The sequence below is a fragment of the Rhamphochromis sp. 'chilingali' genome, assembly GCF_963969265.1.
Source record: "Rhamphochromis sp. 'chilingali' genome assembly, chromosome: 9".
In the NCBI taxonomy this organism is placed as follows: domain Eukaryota; kingdom Metazoa; phylum Chordata; class Actinopteri; order Cichliformes; family Cichlidae; genus Rhamphochromis; species Rhamphochromis sp. 'chilingali'.
Window position 1 is genome coordinate 31157801 of NC_137936.1, and position 24335 is coordinate 31182135.

General features: G+C 40.3%; 1 protein-coding gene across 7 annotated transcripts in view; it reads left to right on the forward strand.

The window, feature by feature from the left end:
• eif4g3a (eukaryotic translation initiation factor 4 gamma, 3a) overlaps positions 1-24335 on the forward strand; it is a 72716-nt gene that overhangs the window by 27441 nt on the left and 20940 nt on the right. For 3 of the 7 annotated variants that reach the window (XM_080890598.1, XM_080890600.1, XM_080890599.1), the window contains exons 6-20: positions 3217-3237; positions 5893-6072; positions 7600-7711; positions 7953-8056; positions 10549-10674; positions 11959-12151; positions 12713-13480; positions 14285-14373; positions 16561-16849; positions 17083-17207; positions 19308-19427; positions 22376-22531; positions 22714-22911; positions 23240-23386; positions 23495-23731. In XM_080890598.1, coding sequence (XP_080746724.1) covers positions 3217-3237; positions 5893-6072; positions 7600-7711; positions 7953-8056; positions 10549-10674; positions 11959-12151; positions 12713-13480; positions 14285-14373; positions 16561-16849; positions 17083-17207; positions 19308-19427; positions 22376-22531; positions 22714-22911; positions 23240-23386; positions 23495-23731 — 2865 coding nt within the window. Of the gene's footprint in view, positions 1-3216; positions 3238-5892; positions 6073-7599; positions 7712-7895; positions 8057-10548; positions 10675-11958; positions 12152-12712; positions 13481-14284; positions 14374-16560; positions 16850-17082; positions 17208-19307; positions 19428-22375; positions 22532-22713; positions 22912-23239; positions 23387-23494; positions 23732-24335 lie in introns of all 7 variants that reach the window. The other 4 variants (XM_080890595.1, XM_080890596.1, XM_080890601.1 and 1 more) reach the window with 3 other exon arrangements.

Genomic DNA, 24335 nt, shown 5'->3' on the forward strand with positions numbered 1-24335 from the left:
TTATGTTTAAAGTATTCACTCTTCCACTCAAGTGCCCTTAAACAGCAGTTGTACGACTTTATTATGTTATTAGTGAAATTGAATGGGCCTACTTTTTAAAATTAATTTGTTAATCAAACAGGTAATCTGAGGTGCATGTCAATTCTTGCTCTTCTTTGGAGCAGACATCAATCTGACACCAAATTACTAATTTCGTAGTAGAGAATTGTTGTGATAATCTTTACCTTAGTTTTAAGGCATTTCTCCAGTTTTGTTAATGCAAACAGGACAATTATGATATTCCATCTAAGCTCTTGGATAGAATATATTTCCTAAAAACAGAAATGGGAACATTACATGCTCATATGGCTAAATCTGTCATATTTTTGGAATTCGTTCCCACTATAAATACCAAGATATTGCTTTTTTAACTTCTTTTTCAGTGTTAAGACAAGGTAGTGGTCAGGTAGGCTGCAGTCAAGAAAAGAGCCTAGAAAAATTGTGTGTGGATTGGCCCCATCTTCCTGTGGTGATAGCTGATACCTGTGTAAATAACACTGTGGATCCTGTTAGACTGTAGACACTGTGTAAACCAAAGTCAATAGGAGGCATGTTGATGTATTCATGTCTTGCAGTTTGGGATTTATGATGGTGTTTGTGTATTACCTTGTGGATGCTAAGAGTCTTAGACATGTCTGGGTCCTGACATTCAATCCATGCGGCCTGCTGTTATCTTTGTGTTTGTCGATTCACACCACTATGATTCATGCAGCTGCCCGTTTATGAGGTTGATGTGTTATTCACACCCACTGGTCCACAAGATGTGCCCCCTGTCACTTGCTGTGTAACATCCTCACCTTCTGGTTGCTTCAGTGTAGACAAATTTCATATAGTCTATTAATAGGATGGTATCAAAGTGGAACCGGCGTGTTTACTGGCACAAACACAGACGCACGCACACATAAACAAGTGCATGCTCTGGCTGTCACAAATTGGTGCTGAAATTTCTTGTGCCACCACGGAAGTGGAATCGGAAAGAAGGAGGAGACAAACAGTGGCCTTTTATACCAACAGAGAAAACGGCTATTGTTTTAGTGAAACACACTCAATGCACTGTAAAGTGAGCATAGAGATCCAAACATTTATTTGGTCAGAAGATAAGTCTGTCTACAAATAAGCATGATTTTTACTTGCTGTTATGATTTTCAGCACATCTTCTGTCTGTATGTGTGAGAACCAAAAGAGCAGAGTTATTGGAGATTAGTTACCACTAAAATAAACATTTGTTTGCTTGAGAGTTTCTCACTGTAAATGACTCTGTAAACCTGAATTTTCAAAAATCAAAGGTTTTATTTGTATTATTTATTTATTAGATTTGAGCTGTCAAGCATGTTGATCTCATAGCAAGAAGGTCCTGGGTTTAAATCCATTGGCTCCTGGGAGCTTTCTGTGTGGACTTTTGAGTTTTTATGTTCTCCCTGTGCCTGCGTGGGTTCTCTTACACTCCAGATTTAATTTGATCATTTCAGTTTAGTTTTTTTTAGTATGAGTTTGTTTAAAATTCATTAGTTTTAGTTATATATTTTTTAAAATCATCATACAAGGGTTTTTTCTCAGGGACAAGATTTAGGAAAATCAGAAAAGATAATACGACATAATGACAGCACTTTGAAAGCAGTTGACTCACTGTCATGCAGATATCTTAAATCTCATTAAACATGCACCAAAGTCTCCTCAGGCTGGTTGTGTTGATAAATTTGACCAAACCAAATCCAAAAGATGAAAATTAAGGACATTTCCTCTATATTTTTAATTTAGTTCGTTTTCTAAGTTTGAAAAAATGTTTCAGTTTTTTCAGTTAACTCAAATATTTTGTCATAGACTAAAAACTAAAGTTAGGTAAGTTTAAATAACCCAGTGACCCTAAATGGTATGAAGATACTCACTTTCAGCATTTTCTTTTGAGTTTGAGGAGTTGGTTTTAGCAATATGTTAAAAATAGAAGTATCACAGTAAAGTAGTTCTGTTAAGAGAGAGACGCAGTACTCCTGAAGTAAAGTCTGTGGGAGAATTCTCCAGAGGGACAGCAGTGGCGAGAAACGCTATTATTAGAAGGACTTTGTTAGCAAGGTGAATCTATTGAATGTACGACTGCATTCTCCAGACACAGATACCTGCTAATTAGTGCTAAATAGCACAATTACTGATACAAACCATATTGGAAAAAAATGCCAAACAAACTGGTCAAAAATATGTATTAGGGGACTAATTCGAGTGGCTGCTACTTAACTATGTGGTAGCTGCATTGAAGCAAAAAAAATTAAACCATGAAGTTAATGAAATGCAAAAAAAAAAAAAATTATTAATGGCTAGAAGAAAAGAACATTGTCATACACATCATGTGCTTTATGTTTATTTCTTTGCAAACTAAATGAATTAAGGAATGGTAGGGAATGGACCAAACCACTGCGAGGCAAATCATCTGCAAGGATGAGTACATTTTCTAACTGTGAAACGTGTTGTTTTGCATCTATAATTAACACCAGAACTGTTATAATTATCGTTGTCATTGTTTAACATGTACATATGTGATTAGTGATTTGAATTAGCTGAGGTGAAGCCTGCTGTTTTTGGTAGTTTTGCTTTGTTTTCGTATTTCATCCCAGGAGGTTGTTGCCTGGGTTTCACCTAAACTCTGGTGGCAATTCTAGTAACATATGAAGGTCAGGGGACTGAAATGAAGCCCATCTGCTCCATAATATAGACATGTGTCTGAAACTCATCGTTCATGCAGCCCGTAACACTCCCTCCTCTTGCTGAGCCAGTGATTCAGGTGACAGTGAGATCCCTCTGGTGCAGAGAAGTCCCACTTCATTGTCACGAGGGTTTAATCATCCCAATTGGCAAAGAAACCCTTTCTAAAAATGCATGTTTAAATAATAGTTATGTGCATGTTACATTGGGTGCCACATGGCAACAAGTGAAATACCGATCTGACATTTTGACTGTGACTTTTGAGTCTTTCCTGCTCTACTGCCCAATTATTACCCATCACATTTTCTGAGATTATTTTATATATATTAGTTATATATATTGCCAAAGCGATTCCGAACCAGGTACTGTGTCATTTAGATAGAAGTAATGGGACAGCTTTCTGTTGATGTGTGTGGCCGCTTAAATCTCACCAGTATGGTCTCCTATTGGCTTTTCTCTTTTTTCCTGCTTTCAATACCCAAGGGAGGATTCAGGCCCATCCAGGTAATTTACCTCTTTGTCTAAAGTCTCTGCAGACCTGCATGGCATGACGAGGATCATGCTCAAATAATCCCATCCCTCCTGACTTTTTACCCTATACACCCCTTCATCTTCACTGCAGTGTACTCTTAGTACGGTGGACTTTCATCATCATTTTTTCCCCTATGTCCTGTCTTTTATCCCGTGGAGGATCATTAGTGGAATTTTCAGTTTATAATTTTTTAGTTTTCTCCCCATTCATTACTCATCCTCTATCACCTTGCACAGTTAAATGAACAGCATGCACAATTAGAGAGAAACTGTATATTCCCTCCCAAGTATTTGTTCTTTTAGATAATTTTTTGTCCTTTGTGAAAAGAAATGTGTTTGCTGCCTTGGAAATATGTTTTATGTTATATAGGTGACTAATTTATGTATATATGGTTACAGTCTTGTTGGGGGAGTTGTTTTAGTGATTGTTTTAAGCCTGTTTTTAAGTGACAAAGCTCCTTTGTGTTAATAATGTTCTGAATTTTTTTGTCTCTGTCTCGTTCTCTTGCTTTGCCAGCAGAGACTGATAATGACTTTTCCGGTAATTTCCCAGATTTTCACAGAGCTATTTACAATAAAGCCATTGAAGTTGATTTATTATGTTAAAGGTGATTTCCCTCCTGGATATTTTTAGACTGTTTTACAGCATTGTTTATTCTGCTCTCCATTCTGTTCTTCACTGAGGCACTCTGTGACTGTGGTTGGGTATTCCCAGCTTGAGTCCCGCTTATTTGGAAGTCGGTCACAGCTGTTGGTGGTGGTCTTTCTTCAGGCCCAGCACACAAAGTTTCAGCATATTAAATTCATTGGGCTAATCAAATACAGACCCTCTCTGATGTTTAACTTTTAAGTGATTGTGACATGTATTTGAAAAGCCACTGTAGCTGGAGTGACTGTGAGTATTGTATGTTTTTGTTTTGTTTTTCTGTTCTCTTTGACACACCAGAAAAGACCATATTTCTGCATGACGAGCAGGTCAGTGGCCTGTGTCGCACATTCTGTACAGCTGCGAGATTGGCCAAAACAAAAACCATAGTTAAGGGCTCTTAAAAGTCTGAGCTTTTACTTTTTTCTAGTTGTACATTCCAGGTAAAAAAAACTGGAAACTTTTGCTTTCCCTTAAAGTTTTTAGGGCCTTCTCCAGGAAACCATAACCAGGTCTATCTCTGGTCTTGTGATTTCTGGCAGGAGGATTGCAGCAAGAGTGAAAGTGAAGTTTTACACGACAGTATTGAGACCTGCTATGATGTATGGTTTGGAGATGGTGACGCTGCCACCAAGTCCACAGAGGTTTTTGGATGTAGTGGGTTGATGAGATAGAAGAGGATGCAAGGTTTGGGGTGGGATGGAGGCAGATGATATACTGAGGAAACCTGTAATATGAGCAGTCAAAAGAGGAACAGTTTTATCTCTCGCCTCCAGGTTGCTTATCCAGCTATACCGTGATCTTACTAATATTCATACCACAGAAAATCTCCATCTGTGTATAAATCCCAAATAAAACTGTGATTAAAAAAGGCAACAAGGGACGGATAAAATATCCGGAAGTTTGACTCAAAACAATGTATTAACACACCAATGTTTATAGTAAATAGTTTAATCTATCCCATTCATCTTGGTAGCAAATGGCAACAGGATATATTATTGACAGGAGAAACATCATGACTGCTTGATGGATTTAAAGAGGTTCCATCATTCCCAAACAGGAAAATCACCAGAATTGTGATAAAATCATATTTTAACCCTGATTGTGTTACATTCATGAATGGAAGTGGTGTAAAGACAGTAGCATACACAACAGAACTGAAATAAAGCACAGAGAAAACAATCTTTGTTTCTTTTAATGCATCTGTGCCTTGATTAGTTTTTTCACTCTGAATTGCTAGAACAAAATTTTGTAATGAGAAAGATATGACAGCAGTCTCTTGACTCAATTTTGATCTGAGTCAAGAGATCTGACCTAAACCAAATGATCAACCACCTCAATCGTGACCATGTCGGACACTTTAACAATAGAAACATTGTGAAGCTGCCCGGGATCACGACAGCAATGTACACATGAGGTTTGACCGAGTCGGATGATTGCAGTTCTGTGCTGTGGGCATTTTTTTTTTTTAACTCAAATGTCATCTCTGTTTGAATGACTTAATCGTGCTTTTAAGGCTGCTGGTTAGATGTTTGTGGCAGGATGAAAAATTAAGGACTTGAGTGTGTAAAGTGAGCTAAATTCAGACTGGTGCCACTATGTAAATATTCATCTGATTCATCACATTTCTTGCCAGCTAAAATATGTAATCCAAACTTCAGAGAGATGTTTAGTAAATAATTCAAGGAAGAGATTATTGGTTATTTTTGGAGGAAAAGTGACATAAAAGTGTTTTTGACTTTCAGAGTGGGTCTAATGAAACAGTCTGAACTGTCTGCAGCATTGCTTTCAGGGAAAGTTGTGGTCACTGGCCTTTTTTAAGCTGCTGATAAAAACCAAATCTGGAGTAAAGGTCTAAAAGTCTACTTGCTTGTAGTTTAGAAAAAGCATGACAGACTGCTGAAATGAGACTTTGTATCTGGGGTAGTATTCAATGTCTTCTGCTGTTTCTCTCTCTATTTTTTCTGCCTTGTTATCTTCAGTTTTTTCAGAGGACTCAAATGCAGCCTGCAAGGCCCACCATCCCGACGAACACGCCCTCGATACGGCCTGGCTCACAAGCTCCCACGGCAGCCGTCTACCCCACTAATCAACCAATAATGATGACCATGGCACCCATGCCTTTCCCTTCCCCCCAGGCTGCACAGTACTACATCCCACAGGTAAAGAAGTCACTATTATAGGTACAATTAAGACTACTAAAATAGTTGCTCTATCTATTTATCAATACCATTCTTCAACTCTGATTGGGCCTTACATTTATTTTTACTTTTCAGCAAAAACATGTATCGGAAAGTTTCCACCAAGAGTATTAAAATCAACTTTTCTGTGTTATTTTAATTTGAAACTCCGATAAGAATTCAAATGATATATAATATGTAAATTAGAGCACTTCAGAGGTGGTGTTAAAATGTTTTGTTTGGAAACAGCTAGGCTAGTTGTTTGTCTGCTGTTTCCATTCTTTGTGCCAACCTCATCCAGTTTTATGGTGGCTGTATATTTAATTATTCAAACTTAAAGTGTCAGGAAAACATTTTAGACAGCACCCAGCAATAAAAATGAATGGTCATATTTAAGATTAAAGTTTTTGATTACATTAACAATTGCTTTAAGTGGCCCTAGTGTGCTTTTTGTTATTTTCTGTCATATATATTTACACTGTCATGTACCAAGAAATTGAGCTGTGCTAGTCTGTAGTGGTTAAGAAAGAGATCTCTCGAATAGAAGTAACCTCCTCTCAAGTGTATGTGGTCTCTTCCACAGAGTAGGGCAGTTACTCCTTTGCATTGAAAGCAGCTGCTGAAGTTGTTTTCAGGGTGTTTTTCTGGCACATCCATGCGGGAGAAGATCTTTGAGCTGACCGAGAGCACACGAGATAGGATGTATTTGTCAGTTAGTTTGGGAATGCCTTTGTATCCACCTGAAGGCATCTCTGGTTAGACTGCTGCCCCCATGACACAGAGTCAGAAGTGTAAAACTCAATGGATGGTTATACTATAACAGTAGTGGGTGCTTATATAAAAAGTACCCAAAGTTTCAAATAACAAGTTCGGTGAATGCAAATTTTCAGGTATGAGAGCCAAAAGCCCAAGCTTCAAACTGTTCCAAAAAGTTCTGGCTTAAAATAGAGAAGCCCCTCCCACCTGCTGTTGAAATCTTCTGTTTGAAAATGGCAGCCAATGAGAAAAGAAGTGGGCCAAAAGTAATCTGAAAGGGAGGGAAAATAGTTTATTTCAGACAGAGAATGAACAAGAGGATTACTACACGCTCTAGTGTAACATAAATGAGAATTATTTATGAACTGTGCAGTTTAATTCATGCAGAATTATTCCACTAGCATCTAAGAGTAAAACCACATGCTAGGTCTTTATGTCTTTAGCAGAGTATCAGCTATACTCATAGCTCCACATTAGATGTATAAAGTTTGCGCACCAGCAGCAGCATTGCCTTTTGTGTTATGCACAAATATTTTGCGTGTCCTCTGAACAACCCGAAAAGATCATAATAAACTGGTCTAGACAGAATTCAGTGGATTATTCAAAGGATCATCAAAAGGACCATTAAAACCCATAAAAACTCCCACAAATGCTAAAAATAAAAACGAAAAAGGACCCAAAAAATAAAAGACTAAACCGGTCAGTACATGTCTTGTTTTCATTGGTTGTCTCTCTCTTTTGTCCTCTATACAGTACCGCCCCAGTACACCCTACGTGGGACCTCCTCAACAGTATTCTGTACAGCCCCCAGGGTCTGGCACCTTCTATCCTGGACCAGGTCCAGGGGAGTACCCAGCCCCATATCGTGAGTCACTAATGCAACACATACACATGCAGTGGTAGTCCTGTACCCATAAAATCTCAGTTAATGACAGAGTAGCACAAACACTCACTAACTCTCTTGTGTGCCTACAGTGCTGTGACTGTAAGGTTTAACTAAGATGTCCTTTCTTCTGTTCTTGTTTGTCTTTTCTTGCAAATTCATTCAGATCCCCTCAGGTACCACCCACCTGTCTCACCCTCTGTCCCTGCTCCCGTTCCCACAGCTGGTCCACCCTACTTCCCAGGACAGTCTGTTTACCCCCCGTCACCCCCTATCATAGTGCCTACACCACAGCAACCTCCACCAACCAAGCGTGAGAAGAAAACAGTGAGTATCCTATTAATTCTGTAATTTTTTTAAAGGGAAAAGTTGACACAATACTTATTTCTTTTTCTTTTTTTTGGGACAAATTTCACCTCTAAGTCAGTTCACACAACATAAAAATAAGAATTTCAACGATTTCACAGTGAAAATTATTCCAACCAAGGCTAAAATTGTTTTTCTTTTTTTTTATTCACCTGCATGATTTTCGTTCAAAGCCTTTGAAGAAGATACATTGTCTATCACAAATAAAGAGATGACAGACTACTTCAATAATCTGGCATAATTCAGTGGGCATCCTTTACTTAAATATTAAAGATATTTTGTATAACTTTTACAAAACCTTTGTTAGTAATGACACCTATAACTTTTAAGTAAACTGGAATCAGCATCCTGTTGCGCACTTTTGTATAGGTGGGCGTTGGCCAAAACACTCTGGTGACAAGGCTGTAGTTTGACTAAACACTGTTTCCTTTAGGTATGCTTACAGTGGCATTTATTTGTCTCTTTGTCAGCTGGATATGCTTCATTTTTTGTCTCTGGGGCTGGAAACTGGTCATTTGTTGACGTTGGCTGGCCCCTAGCTATGACATTAGCTCGCGTTGTATCCTGTAAAGTAGCGGAAGGGAGGCACCCCGAGGATAGAGTGCTGTGAAATCGTATATGCCCCCTTTCTGATTTCTTAGTTTTTTGCACATGTCACACTTAAAGGTTTCAGATCATCAAGCAAGTTTTAATATTAGACAAAGATAACTAGACTAAATACTTCCTCTTCATAGAATAGAATCAAATAGCCTTTTAATGTCATTTTACATGTACAGTGAAATTGTGGGGACTCACACAAACTGTGCAGGAAATACAAATAGTAAGACAACAGGAACAAATAAAAACAAGAGGAATATACACAAAACAAGAGGAAGCCACACAAAAGAAGTCACACATTAAAGGGACTTTTTAATTTGTGCCTTTTCATGCTGGAGAGTTGCTGTTTTTAAATGATAATTTCATTCATTAAGGGGAAAAACTGTCCAAACCTACCTAGCCCTACATGAAAAACTAATGGTAGATTTGCATACCTTTTTTCCTCTTAATCAATTAAATCATCATTTGCAAAAGATTAAGGAATCTGAAAGAGGCTGGATACTTTCTCGTGGCACTGTAAATACCATATCACTTGGATTTTCAGGTTGACTCCATACTGGTCCTAAGCCTGGGTATTTTTTTTATTTTTTATTAAGGAAACACTTCTATCCCTAAGCAAGTAGTTGTGTCCTTTTGGTCTACTGTTCCTACTTAATTGTGTTTTAATTTAAGGTAATTAAGGTAATTCATTCATTCCTATATGTAAAGAAGGTGTGTTTTCTCTTCATGGTGGAAAGTTGGAAAGGAACTCCTCACTGTTTCTTAGGCTACGTTCACACTGCAGGCGAAAGCGCATCAAATCTGACTTTTTTGACCCTATGCGACCCATATCTGATCATGGTATGACAGTGTGAACGGCACAAATCCGATATTTTCAAATCCGATCTGGGTCACTTTCATATGCGGTACTGAATCGGATACACATCTGATGTTTCAGAAAGCGACTGCTGTGTGAACGGTCAAGTCGCATTAAATCCGTCTTTTACGTCACTGACACAAGACAGATGCCAATTATCAGTGCTGGAGAAGCGCCCAATAAGACATCGCAAGCGCTTCCTGGCCGTCCCGTGTAGATGTCAGTGAAACTGTTGGGAAGACAACGTTGGAGAAACGTGACCATTTTATTTGTACTGTATAATCTGCAGATTCTGACAGTAATCTGCAACTATCCTTTGAAGCACCGCTCCTCTCTAAAACAGCAATAAGGATAATTATTAGGCCATATGTAAATAACAAAATAACTTTATAACTTAAAGCAAATTGGGAAACGTAAAGTCCGAAACAAGTCTTTATATTAAGGCCATCAGTCAAACAATACTGTTTGGTCTGGGTCTAAACAGAGCGCCTTGTGTGACATCTTCTTTTGCGCATGCGGGCCGCTTTGAGGGTTCACACTAGAGCGCGTTTGCTGTCACATTTTATTCGTAGTGTGAACAAGCAGACAAAAAATTGGATTTGATCAAAAAATTGGAATTGAGCATTAAGACCTGCAGTGTGAACGTAGCCTTAGTTTCCCTCGTCTCTCGTGTGTTTGTGTAGAAGTTCAGTTCACCCAACTTTTGATGGTTGACTTGTCCAGCGAGAATTATGTTGAAAAGTACCAGATATTACCGATATAACAATTTTTCTAGCGTGTACAACATACGTGTATTTGTTGAATTAAAAGCTGGTCATTATATCATCATTTACAGCCAATTTGAGTGTGAGATTCCCTCCAAGTCTGATTCCTTCCTTTCTTAGCTGATAAAATACATCATCTACTGCTGATGCAGGATTGCTGTAAGACTTGAGCGCTTTAGTAAGGTCTGATTTTTTTTTTTTTTTCTTCTTCTTCTTTTGTGCCATTGTCCTCCCAGATCCGTATCCGTGACCCCAATCAGGGTGGCAAGGATATCACAGAGGAGATCATGGCAGGGGGTTCAGGGAGCAGGAATTCAACGCCTCCTGTCGGCCCCCCCTCCTCTACACCAACCCCACCACAGGTATGGCTTACTCTGGAATACCCTCACTCACCTCTCACCTGCAGTAGTTACGTAGAAGTATTTAGAGAGGTGGAAGGTTTCATATTCCTTGGTTGCAGTGTGAGCTCTCTGCTCTAATCTCCTCTCTGCCACTGTGTGTGTCAGACAGGATCAGTTTATTCAGCCATCTTGCCCTATCATAAGAAATTAAAGAGGGCTTTCAGCCTAGAATGTTACATGCCTGTTGTATTTTAATCAGGGCCAATATTTAAAAGTAAATCTTTGCACATTCATTATGTTCATTCCCTTGGTTTCTTAGCCTGTTTCTGGGAGCATAAAAGCTCAAAAGCTCACATAAAGATAATAACCAAGTTAGATTATTATTAAATGCCACATACAGTATGTGTAGATATGGAGGTCGTTCATAACTTGTAAATATCACTCTGCATGTGATAGTCTCATAGCAATAAGTAAGTTTGTTGTAATCTTGTTTAACAGCTCTTGTTAATCTTACACCTGCTTTTCTTCCTTTCACTGTTTCTGTTCATTCACTACCTTTTACAGTAGATTGCATATGTAATTTCTTTATACTCCTACTCCTTCCTCAGAATCCACTCAGGTTGCAGATTCTACTAACTCTGTTCAATCTATTCTTGCACAAACAAACAAAATAAAAAATTGAATTTGTTTGGCATCGTGCTTAGATAAATATGGAAATGTGTTGGTACTCATTCCTGATCTTTACATCGCCGACTACTCATACTGCTGCTTTATAAAAAACAAAAAGTAGCCCTTGTTTTATATGGAAAATCTAGTGTTCTAATGCTATTGACACATTTTAATAAATGATAAAAAAGAAAAGCCCAAATGAGACAGATTCCCTGGATTCTGAATTCTGAGAGGGATGTTAGGACTTCTTCCTCCCTGTGTCCTTCTGTGGATGTTAACAGTGTCTTTCCTCTTTTTCTCTGTCTTTTTGTGCCCCCTCCCAATTTCATTTTTAATGCATCTACCCCCTTTTCGCTGTGCTTTAATTCCGCATCGTCCTGATCTTCTCCTCTCCTCCTGCCCTTCCTCTCGCATCCCTCATTCTCCGTCTTTCTGTTTCTCCTGTCTTGTCTTTCATCTCTCCTCTTATTCTACCTCGTTGGACTCCTTATTTTTGCTTAATTCTGCATTTGGGCTTGTTTATTTGTTTGTGTGCGTGCTTGCCTGCATCTTTGTGCCTCTCTTTCTGGTTTTCTGTGTTGCTAGTTTTTATGGCCGCACCCTCATTATCCTCACATTTTCTACCTCAAATCGCAGCAGCCGAGCAGCAGCCAGACTCCGGAGCAGCAGCAGCAGCAGTCGCAGCCTCAGCCTCCTCCGCAACAGCAAACCCATCCTGGAAGCTACACGTTGGAGTCACCACAACCACCACAGTCCCAACAGTCTCAACAGCCCCAGCAGCCACAGCAGCCGTTGACAGCTGTGGCTTCAGACACCAAACCAGGGCCAGGTCTGCCCCGAACGCTTCTTTTGTCCTTAAATGTCATCTAAAACTCCCCAACACATAGGGGCCCAATCCTATTACATTACATAATACATACATGCATATGTAACTATAGGTATGTACATATGGTAAAAACATGCCATTAGGTGCTCAAAAAATACTAAAGTAATGTAATTGATGAATCAATGATTTTACTGTTTCATCCATAACAGCAACCAGTGTTTCCCTCTAGCTGTATTTCTTTTGGTGATTTTCAGATATTTTAAAGATCACTTTGACATTGCACATTGAGTGCTTTCACTTTCATTTCACATTCAAATGAGTATTGAATCAACAGTGCCTCCTGCTCTTCCTGTAAATACCTGTAAGATTTGACAAGCTTTCACGGGAATTTCTCTGTTAACAATATTTTGTGCAAATGGTTGAACTTTGGTTGCTCTGGTTTGTTTTTTAATTTATTTATTTGGTAATGTTTTAACACAAAGGCGTGTTAATACATGATTCTGATTGGAAAAACCTTGAGCTTTGCTAACTGCATTCTGAAATCATTTTCCTTCCTCCTCTTAGATGACTTGCCAAAATTGGAGCCAGTTGCCCAGAAGTCTTCCTCACCTGGGGTTGTGCAGCCTGACGCTCCCTTGGAGAGACTGGAGGCCAACACTCCTGCATCTGAGCCCTCTCCTGCTCCCGAGCCCGAGCTTCCCTTCACTGCTTCTCTGGCACGCCCCGTCACTCTCCCAGTTGCAGTCGCCAACACTAGTGAACGTCCCTCAGCCAGGGAGTCCACTACTTCAGCATCTTCTCACAGCGCCTCCTCCTCTGCTGGGGAGAGCAAGCCCTCTTCGGCACCACCTCAGATGCCCAACACAGACAAGCCTCTTTTAGATGCCCCACGAACTTTAGCTGCCTCTCCATCGCTGGCTCCCAAGGCTTTGAACGGCCTTGCAGACTCTGGGACTGAGCTGGACACTCAAGCTCATGAGCCTTCTCTCCAGCCCCAGGCATCTGCTCCTGCTTACGGAGAGCTCTCCTCCTCTCAAACGTTGCCCTCTGATGTGAGGCCAGAGGTGCCCATTGCTGCTACGCTCTCCCCTATGGCACCTGTGGCTGTGGTGCCAGTCACCCTGACCTCAAGCCCCGTCCCAACTCTGCCAGTTATGCTCCCTCCTGGCCTTCCGCCTCTAGTGCAGGCCACAGCGGAGGCTGATGAGCTGAGCAAGTCCTTAGACACTAAAGACCTCATCTCTAGAGGAGGGGCAGAGGCACACGTTGGTGTTACTGACAGCAAAACAGAGTCCCAGCAACAAGCACTCACCAGGAAGAGTCCTATTACGGGTACTGAGTTCGTTTAAGTTCTTGATTGCATGTGGCATTTTAAAAGCGTGCTATAAACTAAGTGGCAGTGACAAGCCAATGAGTGGCTGTTTTATGAGTCCATTACTATTTTATGATGTTATACATAAATAGCTGAATTAAGTGGTCCTGTTGGGCACATCCATAAGGCACGTTTTTGCAGATAATCTCTTTTCAAACACTGTGCTAAAATAGCTGATCCTCAGTAGTCCACAATCAAACAAAACATAACACAGGAAAAGGAAAGGAAGTCAAGTCATGGAAATTAGAGGAAATATTTTTTACACTTTCTTGTTTCTACTTGTTTGGTAGCGAACACGGGCTTTTTATGAAATCTTCATTCATTTTGAGTGGCTGAATAAACTGAGGGTCATGTCTCGGCATTGCACCCACTGAATGTCGACTTTTTATTTTCATTTCTCTCTATGAATTTTGTTTGTTTTAACTGGATCTGGATGCAGACCTTTAGCTGAAATAAGCAAATTTAACCCGTCTCCCTTTAACTCAGTTTTCTTCTGGTTGTCAAAATATTCAAACTGAAGGTTAGAGCCATATTAAGGACAACTCCTCTCATTGAAATCATAGAGACAGTAGTAAAAACTGTCTGAAATGGAGCATTGATTGATAGTTTGATAAAACATAATGGGTTTGTAACTTGAGTAAAAAGATGCTTTTCTTGCCATCATTCTTACTAAATCAAATTTACCTTTTAAATCCCTCATGACTTGCTTGTTTACTGACTGGCTGCAAGTGATCTTAAGTTCCTGCGTTTCTGTTTCCCTGTAGTTAATCAGACTGCTTCTGCAATACCAAAGACCTGGAGAAAACCAAATGAAGGGACCTCTACTGGAGATGCACCTCAAAATGTGGATGAGGTAAGAAGTTGGCCTCTTAACTCATAATTCAGGATGAAGAGAGGAAAGAAAACCTAGGTATTGAGCTTGACATCAAATTGTAGATTCTTTTTTATTAGCCTCTGGAGAGAAGTGGCTTATAGTCTGTGGACGAATAAACAATCGATAATTTTTTGAGATACTGTGATATATTTTTTTTTCTCCGAAATAGTTTTTATTTTGTCTTAATTCATTTAGGAGTAGTCCTGCAAAGTGTTACAGGAATGTGAGAGGGAGAGAGGAGGAAAGGCACAATTTGGGCAAAAGTTCAAGTGGAAAATGTTTCCACATGTGTGGTTAGGGAAGCAGACATAAATGACTTTGGGGTGTTGTTATCGTCAGCAAGGAGTTATCCATCATCTCCACTGCTCAGCCAGTCCACTGCATGTAAAACCATCTCCGTTCCACTCTCGTTTCCTTTCTTTTATGGTTTTGCACAGGCTTGTTGCTGTGGCGGAGTTCTAACACCGCCAAATACTGGCCAACAAATAAAGGGCTTTAAATGGCTTATTTTTAGTCTATGCTGAACAGGTTTTGAGCCGTTTTATGCAAAAAAACAAAAAGTCACACAGAGAGGTTTTAAACATAAAACCTTAGGAGTGTAGATAATAAATAAGCCTAAAAAAGTTCATTATGTGTTTCTGTTCTCAGCTCATCTCAGTGCTGGAAGCCAGAAGTTTATATGTAAAAATAGAAGGTTTAGTAACAGATACATTAGTATCGTATACACAAAGCACACTAGGAGACAAACAAATTTCCCACATGTGGGACTAATAAAGATTATCTTATCTTATCTTAAACACAAAGAGTAAAAGAGGGGGAAAAAAAGAGGAAACCCTTTACACTGACTAAAAATTTTGTGGTGTTTCAGAGTGGTGTTTCCCTGCCATGTATAAGTGGTGTTTCAGAAAATATCTCCACACCTTTGGCATTGTTTGATTTGAATTTTTTTTAGGTCTCTGATGAAGGTTATACCCTGTGTGTAGCTGTCTTGTACCATGTCCTAGCATTGTTGTTTTCCCTTCCCCTGCCACCTGCTGGGCTGTGCTCACACTGCACTAAGCTGTCTGAGTACGCTTCAGTTTGTTTCTACATCTAAACTTTTGTCTGGCACCCTTGCTCCTTTTCTTTCATGGCCAAGGTTTTTTAAGAGCACGGTGAGGTTGATTTTAGGCAATTTTTAGAATTGGTGACACACCTTGTTCTAGATTTGTAAACTTTGATGAAGGTAGCTGTTAAAGCATATGAGTCCCATTCTCATGAATAGCAGTCACACTGCATGCATACCTTGGCCAAGTTCAGCTGAACCGCTTAATGTTGTTTGGGTTCTGCATGCAGCAATCACACTAATGAAATGAGATATATTGTCTGGGTGAAATGTGCTGTTATTCCCTAAGACTGCATAACTAGCCAAAAGAAAGGTGAAGAATACAGCGGGTTGTTTACTAAACAAGCTTTTCCCATACATCAGCCAAAAGTAAAAAGGTTACATCCTTATATAATAACCGATGGGAATTTATATTATAATACAAGTATTATAGTTGAGTTGATGGTAGACTGTATTTGTATTTTAATTGTTCTGCTGTATTACTCAGAGGAAGTTCGGTGTTTCCTGTTGTGCTGTTTATGTGCATAGATGGCGTTTGAGTCTCCACGATGAGGACTGCTAAAAGCACTGGGCTATTCAAATTCTAGTTAAATGACTGTGGGGACAGAGTAAAGGGAAATAAATGATACCAGCAGGATGTCTTTGAACTCTGTCACCATTTGTTTCAGTCTGTTAAAAGCAGCATGTTGTGCTTCAGTTTTTACATTCTTTTTTTATGAACTATCATTTTAGTGTGTAATATGTAAGGGACTTCCAGATGTTTATTTTACAGTAAATATGTATTTTTTGGGGGGGTGGGGGCAGTTAAAACCTGTAAAATAATTTCTGAGAGAGCTGCAGAACAGCGGCTTCTCTCAACAGATTTAATATACTGGTCTATCCTGAAAATAAACAAGTAGACCTTAATTTAATCAGTGAATACCCATTTCAAAGCTAAGCTTTCATGTACAAGTGTGCCCTGCAAGTACGTTATAATTACACCTTAAAAATATATGTTTAAATGTAACCCTAACCCTAATTTGAACACGCTTGGACCTTAATGGAATCTTGCCTCCTCATAGGATGAGTCTAAGCCAGTAGATCAGCCTGCTGGAGACCAGGCTGTGCAGTCAGCTCCTCTGAGCAGCAGCCCAGCACCCCTACCATCAGCCTTCACCTCTACCCCTGCTCCTGCTTCTGGTAGCAGTCCAGAAGCTGATGGAAAGCCCACTGCTCCAGAGGAAAATGGTGAAGCAGAGTTGGAGCCAATCAGGAACGGAGCAGGCCACACCTCGGAGACGGAGAGCAGCGACAGCGGAGCCACCCCTGGAGACAAGGAGAACTCCACCGGAGCTCCTCCAGACATGGAAGGTGAGAAGGACCTCAGTCTGTGTGAACAGTGTTTTCAAATGACCCAAGGCAAAACTGAAATCCAGGGAGCAAAGGATGGAGTTCTGCATTTACAAATAAAAATATTTGTCTTTATATTTCTATATTTAGAGCTGCCTCTAAATGAAAAGCTCAGCACTTCTGCCTGTTTCTCATATCTGTTTATCCTTTTTTTCCCCCTTTACTTTCCTCTTCAATCCTGCTTGGCTGTCCAGACCTGACTGAACCCAGTGGGAAACGTCAGTATAACAGAGAGTTTCTGTTGGGCTTCCAGTTCATGCCTGCCTGCATACAGAAGCCTGAAGGGCTCCCACCGATCAGCGATGTGGTGCTGGACAAGGTAAGCTACAGATAGCCCAGCAGTCTTGCAGAATTCATAAAGCTTTAAACAGCCTGACATCTGTGTAGATAAATAGATTGCTGAAAATGTTGTCAGGTTTTTATTTTTTATTTTTGCAGATATGTGGCCTTGACAGGCCCATCTCTGTTATCTTGGGCTAAACCCCTCCTTTATTTTTTCCATTATTGTTATTTATTCCCAGAGCCAGACTTCTTGTTACCAGACTTCAGCTGACATTTAGCTAAAATCCCATATCTATCACCACTCTCTTATCACTTAAATCATTTAGTGACAAAAAATGGTAGGTTTTGGGCATCTTTGTCTGAGGAGGGGATATTGATGTGTGCGTTATAAAGGTGCTCAGCGAGTCTTCAGGCCTCAGAACAGTAAGAAGCAAACAAAACAAAAGCATTGTCTCGTTTTAGTTGGAGGACTTTGATGGTGCAATTATTAGTATTGTCACTTCACAGTAAGAAGGCTCTTGGTTTGACCCTCCTTGTTGGTTGGGGCATTGCTGTGTGGCATTTGTGCCTGCATGAAGTCCCTGTGTTGGTTTTTCTTCCCACACAGTCCAGAAATATACTTGGTCGATTGGTGTTTCTAAACTCGCATTAAGTGCGTATGTTAGCATGTGGTTGTCTGTGTTAACGCTGTGATGGACAGGTAACTTATCCAGGTCATATCCCCCTGCTTGGACGAGGAGCTAAGAAAATGAGTGGATGGTCTTCTCTCCTCCTAAAGCAGGCTGTAGTGTGGTAGCTGGAGGCCCATGGTGGTCCTGAGGTGTATTAAATTTAGCTCTCGCTTTGGCAGTGCTTGAAGCAAGAGCTGTCCCTTTCGCTATCGATGGACTTTCGGGTGATCTGCAACTCACATAAACCGTACGAAGGAAATAAATGCAATATGATGTGGTTCTGCTCCCTTCAAAGTCACCAAAGGACTGCAGCAAAAATCCAAAAGACTGGAGTTTAAATAGCTTACACCAGTGAATGACGAGTCTTGATGGTCTCCAGCAGCATGTATTTGAAAATAAGCACAGTTGCACTCACGGCAGGGGCTGGAAGAGGTGTGCTGCTGACCCTTGATCTGAGGGTATTAACAAATGTTCTCCATGATGTAGACTAATTCCAAACAGTCCACTCTATCTCATTGATCTGAAAAATACTTGTGGTTTCAGCTTCTCAAACGTGAAGTTCAAAGCGTTGTGCATTTATTGTCATTTGGGTTTTAGACTGTTGGTCGAGGAAAAAAGAACAGACTTAAAACACAGAAATCACAGCAGGCTCTGGGCATTATTCATAATGCCATTTTTTTTAAAAGATTAAAAAATAATGGTGCTGAAAACAATCATTAATTGTAGCATTAGTTTCAAATCAACCTTTTTTTGTGAAATGGATGAAAAGGATTTTTTCAACCACATGTCAACAGGCGACAATAGACGTTGTTTTAGTTTGTTGCTCCGATCCACACATATGTATGGGTGGAGCATATGGCCTGCAGAAATGCTGTTTTGATTAAAATCACATTGCTATTATGTCACACTTGGCAGTGTCAAGAGCACATGCCCCTCCCCCATCTCTCAAAAAAGAACAACCAGGCCGGCGAACAGTTGATTGGTACAATCCCAAAGTCTCATTTTCTCTGTGGGAGAAAGTGAAATCTCACTGGAAAAGAGTCAAGAGGAAGTCAAGGACAGCTGAAAGACAAAGAGCTGGATTTGTTCTTCTCTCCTCCCCCACAACTATCTCGCTCTCTCCTGCGTTCCTTTCTTCTGTCCTCCCCTTCCACATCTGGTTCTGACTTTTCTTACTGTACGGCCCGCAGAACAAGCCGAGCATAATTTATTACCGGTGCTAGAAGAACATATAAACAATAGACTGATAATGTAGTATGACTGTCATTTATTGGAGGCCACCTTTAAAAGTGACTACCGGGTTAGAAATTCATCCTTCCACACACAAACACACTCACACACGCTTATTAGGCTCATCTTGCCCTGTTGCCAATATTACCAGATTACCAGGGTATCACTGCTCCCCCTGCTGTTAGGGTTACCTTGTGTGTTTATGTATGTCTTTGTGTATGTTATGTTTCATGCAGATGAACCAAAACAAGCTGCCGTCTCGAGCGGTGGATTCCAGGGTGATTTCCAGAGGACCCGATTTCACACCTGCTTTCGCAGATTTTGGGAGACAGATGTCTGGAGGACGAAGCTCTGCGGTGAGTCACACATGTACTTGCACAAGCTGCCACAGTCATTCATAAAATCTTACTCACACTGCTTCTACTCCAGTGTACAGTGTAACACAGTTAGTTGTACACTTGTCAAGACTGAATTAAGCTAATCAAGTGTGCCCCTATTAATAATCCATAGGGTTAATACAGTGTTTCTTACAGGTTTGGGTTGCACCCACGTTTGTCTGCATTCTGTGTTAACGTTCACTGCACCATGAGAGATTTGCTTAAGGGCAGGGTTTTGTATCCACAATGGAAATCTTAAAACGGAAACCCTATAGCTACAAGATCAATATACAGTGGGGCAAAAAAGTATTTAGTCAGCCACCGATTGTGCAAGTTCCCCCACTTAAAATGATGACAGAGGTCAGTAATTTGCACCAGAGGTACACTTCAACTGTGAGAGACAGAATGTGAAAAAAAATCCATGAATTCACATGGTAGGATTTGTAAAGAATTTATTCGTAAATCAAGGTGGAAAATAAGTATTTGGTCACCTCAAACAAGGAAGATCTCTGGCTCTCACAGACCTGTAACGTCTTCTGTAAGACGCTTTTCTGTCCCCCACTCGTTACCTGTATGAATGGCACCTGTTTGAACTCATCATCTGTATAAAAGACACCTGTCCACAGCCTCAAACAGTCAGACTCCAAACTCCGCCATGGCCAAGACCAAAGAGCTTTCGAAGGACACCAGGAAAAGTATTGTAAACCTGCACCAGACTGGGAAGAGTGAATCTACAATAGGCAAGCAGCTTGGTGTGAAAAAATCAACTGTGGGAGCAATCATCAGAAAATGGAAGACATACAAGACCACTGATAATCTCCTTCGATCTGGGGCTCCACGCAAGATCTCATCCCGTGGGGTCAAAATGATCATGAGAACGGTGAGCAAAGATCCCAGAACCACACGGGGGGACCTGGTGAATGACCTGCAGAGAGCTGGGACCAAAGTAACAAAGGTCACCATCAGTAACACACTACAACGGCAGGGAATCAAATCCCGCAGTGCCAGACGTGTTCCGCTGCTGAAGCCAGTGCATGTCCAGGCCTGTCTGAAGTTTGCCAGAGAGCACATGGATGATACAGCAGAGGATTGGGAGAATGTCATGTGGTCAGATGAAACCAAAGTAGAACTTTTTGGTATAAACTCAACTCGTCGTGTTTGGAGGAAGAAGAATACTGAGTTGCATCCCAAGAACACCATACCTACTGTGAAGCATGGGGGTGGAAACATCATGCTATGGGGCTGTTTTTCTGCCAAGGGGACAGGACGACTGACCCGTGTTAAGGACAGAATGAATGGGGCCATGTATCGTGAGATTTTGAGCCAAAACCTCCTTCCATCAGTGAGAACTTTGAAGATGAAACGAGGCTGGGTCTTCCAACATGACAATGATCCAAAACACACCGCCCGGGCAACAAAGGAGTGGCTCCGTAAGAAGCATTTGAAAGTCCTGGAGTGGCCTAGCCAGTCTCCAGACCTCAACCCCATAGAAAATCTGTGGCGGGAGTTGAAAGTCCGTGTTGCTCGGCGACAGCCCCAAAACATCACTGCTCTCGAGAAGATCTGCATGGAGGAATGGGCCAAAATACCAGCTACTGTGTGTGCAAACCTGGTAAAGACCTATAGTAAGCGTTTGACCTCTGTTATTGCCAACAAAGGTTATGTTACAAAGTATTGAGTTGTATTTTTGTTATTGACCAAATACTTATTTTCCACCCTGATTTACGAATAAATTCTTTACAAATCCTACCATGTGGATTCATGGATTTTTTTTTTTTCACATTCTGTCTCTCACAGTTGAAGTGTACCTCTGGTGCAAATTACTGACCTCTGTCATCATTTTAGGTGGGGGAACTTGCACAATCGGTGGCTGACTAAATACTTTTTTGCCCCACTGTATGAGACTCGATAAGAAAGGTTAACATCTTCAAGTAAACTATGGATGTTGAGCATGTGGCTAAAATGTAACCTAACTGAGTGGTTTGTCAGTTAACTGGATGTTGAGAAGTTAAAAGAATACAATATTTTAGAATCTATATAATATATTTGACAATGTTTTTTATTTTCTTAGTTGCAAATATTTTATTTCTCCATTACTTTGTGATAAATTAATAATTCTTAAATTATAGTAATTAAATTTAGTAATTATAGTACGGTGTTAAATCAGTGTTATTTATTGATTTATTGATATATCTATTTATTGATTAGTACAATGGTAATATCTCTTAAACGAAGTGTAATAGACTGTAATTTGATTTAGCACGTTAATACATGACAATGGCAGAATATAAGCTTAACATGCCTACGCACAAGTATATATGCAAACAAAACCTCAGCCGCTACTGTGGGGATTCAGTGCAGTATGCATTATAATCAGATGCCTCTCCCATGAGTCTCCCATTCCTCGATACATTCCAACTTCACTATCTTGAGATATAATTGGCAGGAACCAGCTCTCCACCTGCTGTGGGTCCTCTATTAACTGTCACTAGTTGTGTTTGAGTCCATCCGATTGCAGGATAAGATCCTCTCTGGAAAAGCAGCTGAGGATCGCCACAATAGCAACCTGGCCAAGAAGCTAGCCAGCACGGAAAACACGATTCAGGAAGTGGTAGGGCTAGCTGGTCAGGTGCATTTGAACTTTCAAAATAACAATGGGAGGAACTTCCACTGGCAAGTCAATCACAATCAAATGAATGGAAAAAATGCAAAAGAGAGTCACGGAAAATACTTTGGTGGTTTGTAGCCACCGACACACTGCAGTCTATTTAAACAGAGCTGGAATAATTTATACTTCAATGAGTGCCTCCTGGTAGTCGTGTTGTTTGTGTCCTATTGTTTTTCCTATTTCCTATTATTTTTTATGTAATTAAGTCATGTCATTAGCAATGTTAACTCTCTCTTGATTTCTTTCATTATATTCACAGATAATGAGCATTGGGCAACGACGGCCTCCACCCAGGAAGATCATCATGAACGTGGTGGTGAATGATGATGTTCAGCTAAAAAAAGCAGAGAATGCCTGGAAGCCTGGCCTGAAGAGAGAGGGCCTCGCAGAGGATCCAGAGATTCAGAAAACACAGGCAGGGCCAAATATACCATACACAGACAGCAAAACACACAAAATAACATAAAAGAATATAGCAAAAATTAGCCGCCTAAATAATTAAACCTACCACTAAATGAACTCACTCAATATACAGTGTCTGATTGATAAGCTGAGTTATTAAGTTCTATTTATGATTGCGTGATGGCTTCCCTACAGGAGCTCTTCAGGAAAGTACGGAGCATCTTGAACAAGCTGACGCCTCAGAAGTTCAACCAGTTGATGAAGCAGGTAACAGACCTGACCATCGACACAGAGGAGAGACTCAAAGGCGTCATCGACCTGGTCTTCGAGAAGGCCATCGATGAGCCCAGCTTCTCCGTGGCTTATGGAAACATGTGCCGCTGCCTCGCCACGGTAAGCCAATCACTGTCTCAATTAAGACGCAGAGCTGTGGTTGTGTTATGCTTTAAATTATACCGTAGGTATATTCATTCTAAGTTACTATTATACTATGCTATTATATTGTTAGTATTGTAAATATTGCATATAAATAAAAATGGGTTTAAAATGACTTTTTACATCTAAAAGGGTGTGCTTTGGTGTGCTTTTGTATAAATTTTTTTTCTTTAGTATAACATGAAAACTACTTCAGTTGTTTTGGTCTGACTTGAGTCTTAAAAGATTCTTAGGGATGTTGTCTTTTCTCTAATTTCTCTTTACTACAAACTTTGTTCGCGTACAGCTCAGAGTGCAGATGACAGACAAACCCAACACCACAGTGAACTTTCGCAAGCTGCTGCTAAATCGCTGCCAGAAGGAGTTTGAGAAAGACAAGGTGGACGATGTGGTGTTTGAGAGGAAACAGAAAGAGCTGGACTCTGCTGCATCGGTATGTCATCTGTGACTTCAGAAGTATTACTTTGGATTTTATTTGGACTATATTCCATTCCTGGCAAGATAAGATTTTTAAACTTTGATGTTTCCTTGTTTTCTTTAGGTGACTGAGCGTGAGCGGCTTCAGGAGGAGCTTGAGGAAGCAAAGGACAAGGCCCGGCGGCGTTCAATCGGCAACATCAAGTTCATCGGCGAGCTTTTCAAGCTCAAGATGTTGACAGAGGCCATTATGCATGACTGTGTGGTCAAGCTGCTCAAGAACCACGATGAGGAGTCCTTGGAGTGCCTGTGCAGGCTACTCACCACCATTGGCAAGGACCTTGACTTTGAAAAGGCAAAGGTGAGCTGGCGGAGAAGGTTCTTTTATTAGGTTGTTAATATATAGTTTTAGTTAATAGTTTAACTATTATGTTTAATAGTGAAGTTTAAGTGTCTTCAGTGTTTGGGGAAGTATTTAGTTACCTGCTGAAACTTCAAATGAAAAGCTAAGACTTGAAACAGGAGGAACTGCACTCAAATATTGATAAACAATTAGCATAAAACACCTCAGAATCTGCAAATTGACAATGTCTGACCTTGTCTGTGTAAGTTTTGCAGAGAAATTTACATCCAAGGTGTAAAAATGTGGTTTATGGTCATATAGACTACACCAGGGGTAGGGAACGTTAGTCCTCGAGAGCCAGTGTCCTGCAGGTTTTAGTCAAGACATGTTGAGGAGCTAATTTAGCCATTTAAATCAGTTGTGTTGGATCAAGGACACATCTAAAACCTGCAGGACACCATCTCTCGAGGCCTGGAGCTCCCTACCCCTGGACTAGACCGTTTTTGGTTTGGGGTTTTTTTTTTTTTTTTGGGGGGGGGGGGGTGTTCCTGGAGACAAGCATTGAACCCAAGGCATTTTATTTTGGTCTTATACAAGTTTATTCATAGTTAGCTTAGAGATG